General features: G+C 38.4%; 1 protein-coding gene across 4 annotated transcripts in view; it reads right to left on the bottom strand.

Moving 5' to 3' along the window:
- Positions 1-2499: 2499 nt before the first annotated feature.
- The window catches only part of CEP350 (centrosomal protein 350), a 160636-nt gene continuing 146231 nt past the window's right edge, over positions 2500-16904 (bottom strand). For all 4 annotated transcript variants that reach the window (XM_014845276.3, XM_070498074.1, XM_070498076.1 and 1 more), the window contains one exon: positions 2500-6372. In XM_014845276.3, coding sequence (XP_014700762.3) covers positions 6208-6372 — 165 coding nt within the window. In that variant the 3' untranslated portion in view covers positions 2500-6207. The remainder of the gene's footprint in view (positions 6373-16904) is intronic.

A 16904-nucleotide genomic window follows, 5' to 3' on the forward strand; every position in this document is an offset into this window, starting at 1 on the left:
TACTGAATTTTACATCATGGCTGCTATACCTTTAACTGTCGAGAGCTTTGTCTTCTATGACTCATTACTCTTTTAGAGCACCCCCTTCCTATTTCATGGATGCAAGGTTGCCTCAGCCGAGGATTCTAATTATAGTTGTTTTTTTGTGATGTTTTCTTCTCTGCCGTGCATTGTTGTTTCACCAGAATTCGTTTTTTTCTTTTTGGTTTGGTCTATTTCATATTGGCTTCTCTCAAATGTCTTGAGATGGTTGGCTATTTGTTCACGTATGGGCGATGTGCTAAAAATGGATGAGTAACTCAATATGGATGGATGGGTGGGGCTTCTGACCGGCCAACTTCACTGAAAGGAGGTCAGGTAGCAAGCCAACTTTTTCTCTGGAGGAATCTCCAAATGTCAGTAACTACAGGGCTTTCCTCCAAGGCCATTCCATTTTTCCAGAGGAGCGTCCCCCAGTCTTCTTCCCGGGAGAGGGGATGTGAAATAAGCTTGACCAGATCCCTCCATTCCGTCCACAGACCTTAACTCAATCCTTATTTCAGTTTGTTGCCTCATTTTTGTGCTTTATTGTGCCTGGAATCCTCAAGTTTAGGACCCCTCTGGTTCAGTTTTTCCAGAGAATCAATTATCCCCTGAGGGCATTGGAGAGGGGATTGGCAGTGACCTGGATCCTCAATGTAGGGCTGGGTCCCAGGGGCGTCTGAGCATTTCAGACTTCTAGCAGTTTCTCTGTTTTCATCCCAGTTGGGAAACGCAGTCATGCGCAGCTGGCCGCCTCCTGCAGGGTAACATAAGAATGGGCCTTGGGGTGGAGCTCTTCCTTACCAAGAGCTAGAGTCCTCACAGCGTGTGCTGGGTTCTCACTTTGCGGGTGAATACCTGGCCCTGCTTCAGACTCAACGTGTACTCCTTTGTTCTGCTTATGCACATGTGTCACTGGCCCTTGATCAGGCATGTCCCCAGCTTTCTGTATTTCAGACTTCATGGGGAGGGGTTGGGGTCCTTCCACTGCAGCACGAAGTGAGGTGTGTGCCATCACATCAACCCCTCGGGCTTCAGAGTGGACCTGCTGGCCATGGGGGACCGAGGCATTGCAAGGGGCTGGATCTTGTGCACTTTCTCTCCTCTCTTGCTGTCAGGAAACGCTGTACCACTTGACCCTGGGGTGCTGTCTGTTCTCAGCGACTTCATATCACACACTGGTCTTCTTCCCTGCACGGCACTTATCTGCCTTTTAACCTTGGCCACACAGCCTGGCCACCAAGTGAATGGTGAAACGATGCTTCACACCTTTTTCTGTGGCAGTCACTGCCTCCAGTTTCTGAGCTTTTCTGGGATTTTGTAGAGCATTGGCTTGTTTCTCTAGTACTCAATTCTGCAGGCACTCGCCACTTTTGGTCTCACCATTCTTGGCTCTGCTGTGTCAATTGCCATCCTCCCATCTACCATTTTCATATATTTTGATTCAAAGATACACATATTTGGGTTTTTTCCCAAGATTCAACCTGTCATTACTATAGTGTCCCTTAGCACCACACACACAGTATCTGGCACATAGTGGGCACTCCAATCTCTTTTATGAGTCAAAAAATTCTTAGAATCTGCTGCAATTTGCAAGTCTTTTTCTAAGGATTTCTTTAAGTTCATAGTTGTACAGGGGTTAAAGGTGTAGCAGGGATGGCCAGCATGAGGCTGCCAGGGGAATTCAGGCGAGATGACGGTGGTTGCTTCTAATCTGTTGGACCAGAGATTATCCTGAGCGCCACAGATTTCTCTGAAATTTTTTTATTCTACTATATCTCTAGCTTCATTCTTTTCCAAGCTCATATTTCTACAAGTAAATTATAGCCTCCACACCTAGCCATCAGATGGTTGCTCTTCTTCATGGTCTGCTTAATTGTGTGACTTTTCTGTATGTGTTATTTTGCGAGTGTGATCAGAATTCAAGTCATCTGGGAGAAAAGACATTTACCGTGAATTACAGGGAAGAAGCCCCTCATCACAGAACAAGTGATAATTTGTCAGGTAACTCTGACTCACCCCCGCCCTTGTTGGGTCCTTTTATTACATATTCTTAAGCCCTGTGTATGCTTCCTTTGCGCACCTATTGTAATCTGTCATGCATTGTTTTTGAAATTATTTTCTGATGACTCCTTTTCACTAGAATCTAAGCTCCATGAGGTCAGGAACCACGTCTGCTGTCTTTGCTATCTCCCTAGCACTCAGCACAGTGTTCAGAACAAGAAGGTGTGCTCGACGACTGCTGAACGAGCGAGCGATGACCGTCAAAGCCCAGGCTGTGTGGTGAAGGCTTTTATGCAGAGCAGCCCAGGCTGCTCGGACGTGCGTGGTGAAGGCTTTTATGCACAGTGAATAGCTCCCACACGCAGCTCACCTCATTCTATTGCCCAGTAAGAAATCAGAAATAAGTGAATTTTACAGGAACTGGCTTTCCAAACTTGGCTTAAAAGGGGAAAAGAATGAACATTTAACATGAAATTAATTTATAAATCAGTTTATTTACAGATTTTATTTTTTCTTAAAGTACATTTCAGTTAACAAATCTATTTACACAGGTATACATGGGAATTCATCCCAGTTATTTTACAGATCATACTTACAAACCACACCCTAAGTCTTCTGTGCAAAGTTGCACTGGATGTGACTATTGGCTGAAAATGGCCTGATGACCAGGCTATTTACACATACACAGTAAACGGGTTTGTTTTTTCATGTCTGCACAATACAGTACACACACGGAGGCTGGGCCTCCCAGAGAACGCTTTGCCATGTGTTTCCCGAGAAGGCTTTGCAAAGTCCGGAAGGAAAAGCTATTAAACATAGGTTAATTAGAATGACAGTACCGCCTTTACATCAGTTTACATTTCTCTTCACATTTTTATAATACAAAGATATTTTATTGAGTTGCTGCACAACCAGTTTAAGATGATTTGTAAACATGTAAATTCCTACAATTTGCATTAAACATCATTGTAGTTTCTATCATTTGCTCTTTGAATTAATATTTTATTCACTAGTATTCTTAAGGTAGTAAAAGATGTAAGTTTGAACTTCTTGCAGAAAAGTTACGAGTCTCTAATGCTGTGCGAGTACACACTTTATTCAAGTATTGCAAAAAGCTAAGGCCACTTTTTTCAAGACAAGAAAGTGAACAAAATTGTTTTTATCAATAGGCCACAACACTCTTATGAGCAATGAAATCTCTTTTGAAAGATAATTTCTCAGAGACCTGTAGTCACAGAAGGAATTTTCTTTTCTTTTAGGTAAAAGAAAAACGAATTACCTTCCTAACTAACTACTTTTGAGCTCTTCCCACTTTTCCCTAGAGTAAAAATTCCTGTTTAGACCTGAAGAGGGAGTCTATACCCTGTACTTATTTAACCCAGAGTTAAGGACCCTGGATAGCACAAATTATTTTGGACTCAGAAATAAATCTGAAGCCTATATGTTGGTTTACTACTAAATTCTGATAGTGCTATTCTAAAAGATATTACTGCTGATGCAAAGATCTTTTTCTTAGAGGAATTATGAAGAAAGAGTGAAAGAGGATGGGGGTGTGGGGAGAAGGAACAAAGATCAGAAAGAGGGATATTTAGATTCTTGATTAAGAGGCAGAGCTTGATTAAAGATCTCAACATGAAACGAGTGGCTGGGTATCCATATTTATCATTCCTAATCCTAACAATAAACCTTTTTTCAATTATATCCAAGTAGTTAAAATAATAAAAATCTGCTAATTATAGATTTCTTTGTTTTCTGCTATCAAACTATGGACGACCATTTCTAGCAAGGAGTAAGACTGATGTATTCCTGTCTCTCTGGAACCCAGGACTCTCAAGATAGTCAAGACAGCGGGAGAATGTCAGGACAGCCACTGCTACATTCCTGGCAGCATTCTTACCAGGGAACTCGAAGTCCAGATTGCTGATTCCACAGATTTATATAATCTTTTTTCCTTTTCTGGAATCAAAATGTCATAAAGAGTAAAGATAAACTTTCTTATTAAAAATTGGTTTAGGTCCAAATAATAAGGATGTAGAAAAACAACCTATATTCCTATTATATTATTTTCATATTCATTTATAAAAAATTTACAGCAGCTGTAAAGTTTCAGTATCATAAGGACAACATAATCCTACAAACAGCCAAAGGATGTCGACAAGATATTTTTCTGTCTTCCAAATAATACAAACTGAAAAGAAAAGCCTTTGCTTTTCCTTGGCCACATGAAAATACTATCTCCACACTACCGGTTAAGAACCCCAAGAAACCCTAGCTTCTCTTAGTCCATTTGCTCATTATGGCTACAAGACTAGAGCTCAACACCAAAAGCCCAGAAGAAATGCTGGCAACACATCAATGTGAGCATTTCCCGAGACCCAATCACAACATTTCAGTGCTTTCCTTATTTGTCAAGAGCTATCATACCAGTCATTGTGCAAAATGCAAATATTCCAATGATTATTTCAGTAAGCTTTTCATAATGACAAGATGAAACCAAAGAAGAATGGAAGTGTGCATAGTGAAACAGTTGAGACGCAAAGGCAAGTTTGGAGGGAAGATGCAGAAATGAACGAATGTGCACACTGAAAGATTATACCATCTTTGGGGTTTCTCTAACATATTTTGAAGCTATAACATTCCAGGATATTTATATATGTGAATCCAGTGGATGTCTATATCATGCTTCTAATCAGGACCTTCAATATTAAGGCATTTACATTCACGCCTAAGATTATCCACATTCTTCTAGATTATTTGAAGAAGGACAGGACTGATTAGGAGAAACCAGTCAAGAAGGCAGGTACTGAGGTCCCAGGAGAGCATCACGTATGCTCTCATGTAGCAGCTGGAGTCTATATTTTTTTCAGATACAGGTAATTGTTGTGAGAAGCAATGCTGCAAGAGAGGCAGAATTGAATTTTACAGTGTCTTTACATCATTTTATCCCCTTCCTGCTACTGCAGGTGATCTTGGGAAAGCTCATCTTCTTTTCACTGAATTGAACTGCCTTCTTCGATATGTGTGATGGTTTGTTAAAACCGCAGGTTTCCTGTGCAAAGACTATGAACCATAGAAGCTTCAAGACAGAAGTTTAACTATTACAAGAAGAATCTTTCACTTCTGAATAGGGACACACATTTTCAACTTAATAATTTATCTTAAAATAAATTAAAAAGTTCCAGAGCACGAAACAAGCACACAAACAATAGACAATATCTTTGTGTCTTTGGTGCACACACTCATTTCCTAAATCATTCAAGTAACAGCGTCTCTGACTTCTTGGGGGAAAGATGGGGGTTGAAAGTTTGAAGGCCAAAATGAATTATTTCCACTTTTGCCGTGCCTGGATGCCTGAGATGGTCCTGAGGATCTGGGATTCTGGGAGCAGCTGGCAGAGGTTCAGAAGGAGTAAGAAAAGTGCAGGGTAGACAAGGGGTAGAAGAGCCAGCCCTGCATCAGTCCTTTGAGCCCAGTCTTCAGTGGGGCATTTCTTTGTTTTCATGCCCATATAGAGAAAACTAAAAATAATACAAAGGTTTAAAATTCTTTAGATGGTGCTCAGAAAGCAAGGCTACCATTGATTTCTGTTAACTTGACAGTCCACTTGGTGCTGCTCAACTGCAATAATGGAAGAAAATGGTCTTCAAAAAGAAATGAACTTCAGAATGTGAAATAGGCACACATTATTAAACTTGCCTATTTAGAAGTGGTGAAGGGTTTAATACTGTTTAGAGACTATCATGTCCATCTATGACTTTCATGGTGTAGATCAGGATTACACTTCCACAAAGGTATGATGCATTTATCTATATACTTCTCCTGCCTGACCGCAGACTCAAGGAAGTGATACCCTAGTTTAAGATAAGAGGTAAGTCTGGTGTTCAGCCCTCATCTGAGACCCCGTAGATACTAATACAAGGTGTAGGATTATACTGTGTGTCGACAACAGGAGTACAACCCTGCCCACTGAAAATAACCAATTAATCCAGTGGACAGTCTCTAAAGGCAAAGGCTGTAATACCAGATATACCGCATTGTCCCATGTACTCCAAACCAGCAGTCTTTAGGAACAGGCATGAGGTCCAGAAGCACTCTTGCTATGACGGAGATGGGGTGTGTATCAGGAGGCAGAAAGGCCCAGGACTCATGTTAGCACTCAGTGTTCGATTTATTTGCAAGATGTCACACAAGTAGCATTCTCCCCTGTTTTTCACTGATCTGATTCAGAACATCAATAGTATCTCTGATCAAGGTCTCAAAGATCCCATCAGCCAGCTGCATCTTCACACACAACTCATCCTCATCATAGTTTACCCACTGTGCCTCCTCCTCGTGGAGCTCCTGTACCTAGAGTTTAGAAAACAAAAAGGTTAGGAAATCACTGTCATAAAAAAGCTAGGAAATTAATTATATTTGCTGACTTTGTAGTCCCATCTCTGGAAATACAGACCAAAAAATAAGCCAGAGAAAAAAGGTAACATATAATGATAGCAATACCCCTTTTAAAGTTGCAAAAATTTTGAAAAAACTCAACTGTCAAGTAAAAGTGCCTTCAAAACTGTCAAAATGGCTTTAAATCTGTCAAAATGGAATTTGACAATATTCTAGTATTTTATAGATATTAAGGATTACAAGTATGCTATGTCAACATAAGAGAATATGTATAGGAATTCAAGGGAGAAGACACAAATTATTACAAATACAGACTTAGAATTATAAAATACATATATCCGAAGACAATACTGGATATGATTCTGGACTACTATAAATAAATGAATAAAATTTAATACCCATTAGAGTATTTTTTAAATGTACTATTGCTTAGGTTTATTTTAAAAATCACTGTTATACAACACTTGCTCTTTTTGCATTTTAGGACTTGGGATTCCTAAAGTAAAACCAAAATTAACCAAATTAGAACCAAGATTTTTCGCCTGTTTACATTTTTAAAAAACTACTTATAAAAGAAACATGTTAGACTTATTATACATAATGATATTGTGAGCGGGATGGAAGCCAGGTGGAGAACGTAGATTGTAAACTCTGATCTAGTCACAAATTCAGCAAAGCTAACTGCAGTGACGGGGGTCTCTACTCAGAAGTCTAACTTGGCAAAAAAGTCATGTGACAACAAGCTCCTTACTTGCTCTGATCATAGTTTCATCTCAAAAAAGTCAGAGGAAGCGAAGAAGGGAACTTGTACTTTGGTTCCTCTTATGAGGAAATGAGAAGAGTTGGGAGAAAGAGACCACATCATCCTGAGAAAGAGTGAGAGAGGGAAGAACAGCATTGCCCAACAGAGATCCTGGCCGGGGTTGACAAATAGATGACAAGGTGGCTGCCAAATTCTTTCTTTTTGAGGAGGGTTACCTGAAGGATATGTAAAATGTTCATTTCTCAGTTCCCTAACTTATGCTCCATGAACAGATACACCACCAGAAAGGGTGCTATGGTCAAATAAGCTTAGAAAACTCCCTCTGGGAGTTTCACGTTATACATTAGTCTATTAAAGAGAAATACAACAGGAAAGAAACTTGGTTAAATCAGAGCTTCCTGTATTTATCTGATCAAAGAATCATTTTGTGTGGATGTATAAGAAATATTATTAACCTGCCAAAGAACTAGTGCTCCTCTCTTATGAAGGATGCTGTAAAGAACAGCCTAAGGCCACACTTCCCAAACTGGTGCTGGGGGGAACCATCTTCTAGGAAAGCTATAGGTGTCTCCACAAAAGATTTCATATTTCCCATGAATTTACTTGTTCAAAGTTGCACAGCTTTCCTTTTTACAAGTTCTCTCAGCCTTTAGTATTAAATCTGTTCTCTGAGCAATTTCCTCCCTAATAATAAAATTAGGAAGCACTGTCCTAATGAAATTGTTTTTGCCCTTACAGTAGAAATAGATGCTCAGGACATTATCCATTAAATTTCCCAGTGTACCCTCGATGAGCCCCCACAGTGCCCTTGTCAGTATTAACAAAAAGCTTTGCCCCTACTTAACAACAGGAACTATTTTCCTCTCAGCCAGTGAGAACTAACATCATGTTTTCCGTTTTGCTCTGGCCATCAGAAAGCACAAAGCCCAACTTGGAACTTCAACCACGGCAACTGAGGAATCTCGACCTGCAAATCTGCCTCTACTTTTCTCTTCTGGTTTTTAGAGTCTATTCTATTCTATTACACATTTCCCCTGCCCTTGCTCCTGAAGATGTATGTAAATTAATATATATTATATATAAGTTAATAACATTACATTAAAAAGTCAGTCTAACAATGACTTCATTTTCTTCTTTTTTTTGGCAGGGTATCAGGTTGGTAGAAAAGGGAACTGTGGCAAATAGATTGTGGCCAGATTTCAGCAAGCATATGTCAGGGTCTTTCACCATATCCTTGTGAACCAGATGGGGAAACAGAGACAGGTCAATTGGGTGGATTTGTACTTTTTCGATTAAAGGATAAGACAACTAACAATCTGGAAGGAAGTTTCTGCCTGGAAGACTCAGGAGCTTTCTCCTCTGTGCTCCCAATCTATCTTGTTCACATTCTACTGGAGTAATTACCCTGTGCAATTGTATTCTGTGTATCAGTTCTCCCCCCTGGCTGTGAGCTCCTCAAGATTTTTCTTTTTATTTATAATTTTCCAGTGACCAGGAAAGTGCAAATAGAAGGTATTAAATAAATACCTGGCATATGGATTTTTTAGTGAGTGCTAAAAGGCTGTCTTTGGATCTGTCCAGTTCATCATTTTTAGCAATGACCTAGCATGAAAGCAGGTACACCAATTTTAGATGTAACATGAAGTTGGGAAATATAATAACTATGTTGGAAGAAAGAACTCCAAAATGTGTTGGTAGCTTGGAATGAAGGGCCAAATTTATCTAAGTGAAGGAATAAAATAAGGTCCTGTACTTGGGCCCAAAAAATAACTGCAAATGCACAGGTTGAGATTTGGGTCTTGGGGTCTTCCTAAGCTTTTGTGAGTTCCGTGAGAATGAGATATAGCTACAAATAAACAGAACAAATGTGATTATAAACTGCATTAATCAAGGTATAGTATCTAGAAAAAGGGAGGTTACATGACTGTACTACTCAACAATACACAAAATATTATATGGTCAATTCTAAGAACTGTAGTTAAAGAGGGATACTGACAAAGAGCCACAGCGGATAATGCTGAAGGGCCTCGAAACCCCATCAGACAACAGGAGAGAACATCAACATTTAATAGGTAGAAAAAGACTCAGGTGAAACATGACAGCTGCTTCAAAGGCATGCAGGAAGAATTAAAATTGTTATGTAAAGCCCCAAAGCTGTCAAAGAAAATTAGAATTAATTATGTGAAAACCAATTTAGGCTCAACAGGAGAAAGAACTTCATCAACAGTAAGTAGAAACTCAGGAGCTATCATCGAGTACCTTATCAGATTTTAAGTTGTAAAGGAGATTCAATCATTAGCTAGGTGGTTTCACTCCAGGATTTGTCATTTTAAGTGCAATTCTACCTATAAGAGGGAGATTTTCCAAAGCTACTGTACATAAAGGATATACAAAAGTTGGTCTAATTACTTGTTACTCATTCCACATCATACATACTTTGAGAATGCACTGCCAGAAGTAGCTGATCAGATTCTTAGCTAACCTAAGATATAAACTAATCAATGTCTTTGTGAAGTGGTAATGGGACAGTGAATGAGAACTAGAACTGAAAGAAAGATATCCCTCCTTTTTGGGTAACAGAGGACTTTATGTCTAAAAAATATTCTTTGTATCTTACTCACCTCAAATAATGCCTAAAGATACTTGTATAGTTAGCCTGATAGGGACTTTCCTAGTCCAAGCAACAACAACTAAATTATACATTTTCTTAATCTGGAAGAAGCAAGTGTTTACTATGAAATGTTTAATATAATAGCTTATCATGTTACAAGTATATCAAAGGGAAGTTAACATTCAGTTGAGGCCGATCCTTCCACTTGTGTGGGTTCCATTCCCGTCTATTTGGGGATACTGCTCCAGCAGTATCCTCTCTCCTCTGCATCATCTCATTTTCTCTATCAAATTTTTCCTAACAGTATATATTTCTTTCAAGCTAAAAGAACCCTCTCTTGTCACCATTACCCCCTCCATTTTTCTCTTCACAAAAAAACTTCCTTGAAGTGGCTATTTTTGCTCTCCCTGATCTGTTTCTCATTCTCTCTTGAAACCTACTCAAATGAAGCATTCACCTCATCCAAGCCACCAAAACTACTTGTATTAATATTAAGATCAATAAAGACCTCTACTCTGGTAAATCCAATGGTAAATTCTCAGTTTTTAGCTTACTTGACCAATTAGCAGCATCTGACACAGATGATGCCTCCCTCCTCCTTGAAACACTTTCACCTGGCTTCCAGGACCCCACACGCTCCTGGCTTTCTTCTACCTCATTGGCTACTCCTTCTTAGTCTTCTTTGTTGGCTTCTCCTCATCTTCTTAATCCTTGAAACATCGGAGTGTGTCAGGAATCAGTCCTTGGATCTCTTTTCTATTCATCTACACTCTCTTTCTTGGTCTCATGGCTTTGACTACCACCTATATGTTCACCACTCTCCAAATTCCTATCTCCAGCCTAGGTCTCTTGTCTGAGCTCCAGACTCATATATCCAATCATCTACTCAGTATCTCCATTTGGATGTTTATTAGACATCCCAAATTTAACATGTTCACAACAGAACTCCTGATACTCCTTCCAAACTCACTTCTCTCAGTCTTCCTCAAATCAGCAAATGGCAATTCCATCCTTCCAGTTTCTCAGGCCAACCCAACGGAGTTAATACCTTGCCTTCTCTTATACTCCACATTCAATTTATCAGCAATTCTGTTGTTCCATTTTGAAAATATATCTGGAATATGACCACTTCTCATCATCTCCAATATGGCCAGACTGGTCCTAGCCATGATCATCACTTGCCTGGATTATTACAATATTCTACTGGTCTCCTTGCTCCCACCTTTGCTACCCTTCCTTCAGTCTATTTTCAACAAAGCAGTCAGAGTGATCCTGTTAAAATCACACCCTGATACTTTTGGGACATCATCTCCTATCACTCTTTTCCACCCCTCACTCTGCTCCACACACAGTGACTTTCCTCCAATATGCAAGGCCCAATGTAGCTTTTCCACAGAATGTTCTTCTCCTGTATGAGCAACTGGCTCACTTCCTCATTTTCTTCAGTAGTTTATACAAATGTCATCTTCTCAGGGAGGCCTTCCCCAGCCATCCTATCTAAACTGTAACCCCCCGATATTCCCGTATTCCTTCTATATATTTAATTTATTTTTCTTATCTATTTCCCTCACTAGAATGAAAGCTCTTTGCATTTTGTGTGTTTTGTTTACTAATGGATTCCCAGAGTCTAGAGTACTACCTAGCACATAGCAGGCACATAAGAAATAATTATTGATTGATTGGATGAATTTAAATTGGCCACAGGTGCTCCTTGCAGCGCAGTGGATCCTTTTCAATAATGCTTTAGCAGGGAAATATCTAAATAGTTTCTCTATTTCTTTCTTATTATTGTTATGAAGCATGGTATTTATACATCCATCCATCCATCCATCCATCCAACCGAGTCCCTTTTCCAACTGTACTTTTTTAACAACTCTGTGTTAATAATAATCTTGTCTTTCATCACAATGGATTGTGGTGACAATCCAGTGTGATGAACGAAAAGATTGGAATTGCTCAGAACACTGTATTGAAAAACTTGACAATATGGCTGACACACAGAAAGATGGAATCACAAGATTCTGGGAATTAAATCTACTAGTAGTGTTAGGATCTTTAGAGGTGACAGCTCCTGCCTGTTCTTAGTCAAAGTGCTTTTATCCTCAAGAATGCTAAATCAGGCATAGGTGGCATATTAAAAACACTACAGCTGAAATGGCTTTAAGTGCACATATATTTTTAATAAAAAGATGGAATTTTTACTTTCATATCTCAAAAAATAAAAATCTTCATAGTTATATATCTTATAACAGCAAGTCAAATTTCTGAGCCAAGTTCTAATCTACATAATTTGGACTCTGGCTATTTGCAGACAGGGAGAGCAGGGGTCAAGTAAGAAAACTATTGTAAATCAATGAAAACAATCTATTAATAATATCTAATATTTTTGAGACCTTCCTATCTGCCACTTAACATATAGTATTTCATTTAGTCATAACAACAACTCTATGAGGCTGTCACTTTATAGATGGGGAGACTGAGACAGAGAGCAGTAACTTATTCAAAGTCACAGAGCTAGTAAGCGGTAGGGACAAGACTGGATCCTTACAAGTAGTCTCATTCCACAGATCTTCCTCCTAACTGCTATGCCATATTTTCTCATTTAGTGCAATGAGAGCATTTTGGGGTTCATTACATCCAAAAATATTAAATGAGGCTCAGAAAATTTCAGGGCCCTTTAAAACTACAGATCCCATGCAAAATTACCAACAGTCAAAACTCTAGAAAAACAATAAAACTCATCAATTTTATAAGATGGCTTCATTTTATCTACAGTATTGGGCTGACCAAAATATTAACCACTGTTTTCTCCTCCTCTTTTGAATTACAATATCCAAATATTACTTATAATTATAATTTGAAAAACTCTTGGAGCACATTTAAAAAACAAACTGTGTAAGAAAACTAGCTGGCAAGACTGTCAGTTCCAGCAAAAACGGTAGAGTAAGATAATGCAGGGGCCAGCCCCATTGCCGAGTGGTTAAGTTTGCGCGCTCTGCTTCAGTGGCCCAGGGTTTCGTTGGTTCGGATCCTGGGTACGGAGATGGCACTGCTCATCAGGCCACACTGAGGCGGTGTCCCATATGCCACAACTAGAAGGACCCAGAACTAAAATATACAACGATGTACTGGGGGCATTTGGGGAGAAAAAGCAGAATGGAAAAAAAAAAAAAGATTGGCAATGGTTGTTAGCTCTTGTGCCAATCTTTAAAAAGAAAAAAAAGATAATGCAAAAAAGTTCTCATACAAATACGTACATATATTGGATAAAATACAACAAAAACTATTTGTAATGCATAAAGAAATCTTGAGAAAGAAGGGAAATCTTAAGTACCAGAACTAGTAAGGATTTAAAAGATTGGCAAGTGCTGTAACCACTTAGGGAGGAATTAAGAGCTATAAAAGAGAACAAGGCCAAAGACATGTCTAAGGAAGCACCACAGGGAACTGGAAGAACTGGGGAGAGGCAATGTTCTAAGAGACAATAGCTGAGAATTTTCCAGAATTAAGTAAAGCTATGAATCCATAGATTCAATAAGCAGAGTGAGTCCAAAGCAGGAAAAAAAAAAATAAATCCACATCTAGACATACCAAGAGAAATTGGAGAACAAACACACAAACACGCACACACAATCTTAAAAAGAAACCAAAAAGAAACGACAGGCTCCCCACAAAGACTGTCAGCAGATTTCTCAAGACCAGCCACAGAGGTCAGATTACAATGACGTAAAATCTTCACACTGCTGAAGTAAAAGAACTTTCAACCTAGAATTCAATACTCAGGTAAACTATAATTCAAGACTAAAAGTTGAAATAAAAACATTTGCAGACAAAGACTGAGAGCTTACATTAGAGACTTAAAATTAATGAAATACTAAAGTATGTACTTTAGGAAGATGGAAACAACTCAGAATGAAATAGAGGGATGCAGAAACGATGGTTTCTGTACTATTTTCTGTTCTTTTTTGTACTTAACACGTAAAAGATTTAGAATAGTCAATAAACAGGTAAAAAAATTAACCTCACTAACAATAAAATTATATAGAGCAAAATGAGCTTATTCTTTTAGTAAAGATAAAGAAGTTGATAGCTAATAGCTAGTACTGACAAAAGTGAGAAGAACCACCACCCTCTTATCATGATGGCGAATGTGTATAATTGGTGTCACCTTTTTGGAGAACAATTTGACAAGACATACAAAAGCCTTAACATTCTGAATATACTTCTAAATCAGCAATTCTATTTCCAGGAATTTATCCTAAGGTAATTATTGGAAATAGGTGCAAAGATATACCATACTGCAAGATGTTTATTACAACAATGTTGTTTAGAAGAGCAAAAAAATTACTGACTGGTTAAATAAATTACAGTACCATCAATACAATGGACTACTATATTTCCACAAAAAATAAAATGGAATAAAGTTATTAAAAAGTGATATAAAATAGAGAAACATTTAACGACAAGGAAAACATCTACATTTTATTAAGTAAAAACGATCATATTACAAAAAGAGACTATGATCCCAATTGTTTAAAAAAATTCTCTGTATAAAAACAGACTCTAAGTCTACACATCAAAATATTAAGAGTTATCTAGGTGTGAGATTATCATGATTATTTTCTTTTGATTAATCAGGATTTTCTAAATTTTCTAAAATAAGTGTGATTATAGTAAATACAATTTTAAAAACTTCTTTAAAATTCCTACTTTTGAGACCCTTTTGTACTAAAGGAAAAATTTTTGTTTCATGTGTTATAAAAAATTTTTATTTCAGGGTCAGCCCGGTGGCGCAGCGGTTAAGTTTGCACATTCCGCTTCTTGGTGGCCCGGGGTTCACTGGTTAGGATCCTGGGTGCGGACATGGCACTGTTGGCATGCCATGCTGTGGTAGGCGTCCCACATATAAAGTAGAGGAAGATGGGCACGGATGTTAGCTCAGGGCCAGGCTTCCTCAGCAAAAGGAGGAGGACTGGCAGTAGTTAGCTCAGGGCTAATCTTCCTCAAAAAAAAAAAAAAAAAATTTTTATTTCATGTGTTATAAAAAATTGTTTATAAAAAAATGTAAAAACAGGGCCAGCCCTAGTGGCCTAGTGGTTAAGTTTGGTGCCTTCTGCTTTGGTGGCCCAGGTTCAGTTCCTGGGCGCAGACCTATACCACTCATCTGTCAGTGGCCATGCTGTGGTGGTGGCTCACATACAAAAAAAAAAAAGTGAAAGAGGAAGACTGACAGCAGATGTTAGCTCAGGGCAAATCTTCCTCAGCAAAAAACAAAACAAAAAAACCACATCATTAGAATCTCCAAATCTAATAGTGGGAGAGGTGACTAGTTTATTTAGCATTTCTAGTTAATAATTAACTCAATGAGCTAAAAGTATCATCTTGCTGAACATTAAGAAGAGTGAACTCATGAAAAAAGTTACATGGGTCTAGGTCTCTCTGTAGAAAGTTTAAAAATATTTTATGACCAGCAAGAGGATCTTCACATAATGTATATTCTGTTATTGTCTCCCAATTTCTAAACATCTTCAATTTTTATACACAAACATCACCCTCACCCAAGCTATAATAATCTTACATTTGCAAAAGAAACATTTTGTTTAATATTTGAGAATCTTCTGACAGCTGGAGAGATGTGTCTAAGTGACCCCATCTGGCACAGCTGGAAGCCTCCACCATCCAAGGATAAGCCTTGTTTTTGGTCATCTAATAAAGAGCCAGAAATCAACCTGCTTATTGTTCACTTCTTAGATATATTACTTGTTATTTCTGCTTAATAGTTCAGGTCGGAAGATAGCTCCAAATTGTTGCCTTGCCTCCCCCCACCTCCTTATATTTAATCCTTTCATTATTAAGATGACATTTTTATAACCATGTGGAGTAAAAGCTGTCTGTAACCAGCTGGAAGCCTATGCACTAAACCTCCACTCATTTTGAACTGGAATACTACCTGTGCTAGTTTCCTCATTTACTTTGGCATATGCTCAAGATAAATTTATCTAAGAAATTTTGCTTTAATATACCTAAACAGCTACCTTTCCCTTATAATAACCCTTATTTGTTTTTTTTTTTTTCCTCCACACACTTGTTTCTTTTGAAGCATTTCTCAAGCGATTTTCTAAAACTGCAAATCTGATCTTGATATTTCTCTTGCTTAAACTCCTTGCTTTTAAGATAAAACCCAAATCCTTAACGTGGCTTACAAGGCACTGCAGTACACAGACTCTCTCTCTCCAGCTTTACCTGATGCTCCCACCCCCCTCACTCTCCAGCCACACTGACATTTCAACTCAAATCCAAGCTCCTTTCCCATTTCAGGTCTTTGCACATGTGGTTTGCTTTCCCTGAACTGTTCTTCTCTCTACCATGGAACTCAGTTAACACTGATGTATCTTCAAGAGCTCAGCTCAAAAGTCACTTCCTCAGAGAAGCCTCCCCTGACTATCTTCATTAGATCAGTTTCCTCTGGTTTATGCTTTTACAACAGTTCCCTGTTCTTCTATTTTTATCATTTAATTTGTAATTATACACATGTGTATATTATATATTAACAGCTAGCTTCTGCTGGCAAACTATAAATCCATGAAGATGGAGTCTATGTCTGTTTTGCTTACCATTGTAACATCAGTCCTTAATACAATTCTTGACTCAATGTGTGCAGAGAGATGATTTACAGGGGATATGATAAATTTAACTGATAGGCGGGTAAATGAATGTCTCTTGACATGCTTTTTACTTAATTACTAAAGAGGCAGAAGAAGTAACATCTTGGAAATTAATAATAACTCAAACTTTAAACCACCGTAGAAATATGAGAACAAGTTCACCTTCTCGAGAGGCAAAGATCTATGAAGAACAACATGGTTAAAATCTTGGCTCTTCTTTGTTAGACAAGTCACTTAATATCTTTGAATCTAAACTTCCTCATTTGTAAAAGAGAATATTAGTCCTTCCTGATGAGGATCAAGGCTGCCTCAGGGAGAGAAGTCCAAGGCGTCCTGGCCTACATACTGATCTATATCATCTTCCAGGAAGCATAGGATGTGCTGACCTGATCTCACCTGATTCCTATCCAAAGTTATAGGACCACCCAATAACCAGACCCAACCTGCA

The sequence above is a fragment of the Equus asinus genome, chromosome 25 (genome assembly GCF_041296235.1).
Source record: "Equus asinus isolate D_3611 breed Donkey chromosome 25, EquAss-T2T_v2, whole genome shotgun sequence".
NCBI classification, from domain to species: domain Eukaryota; kingdom Metazoa; phylum Chordata; class Mammalia; order Perissodactyla; family Equidae; genus Equus; species Equus asinus.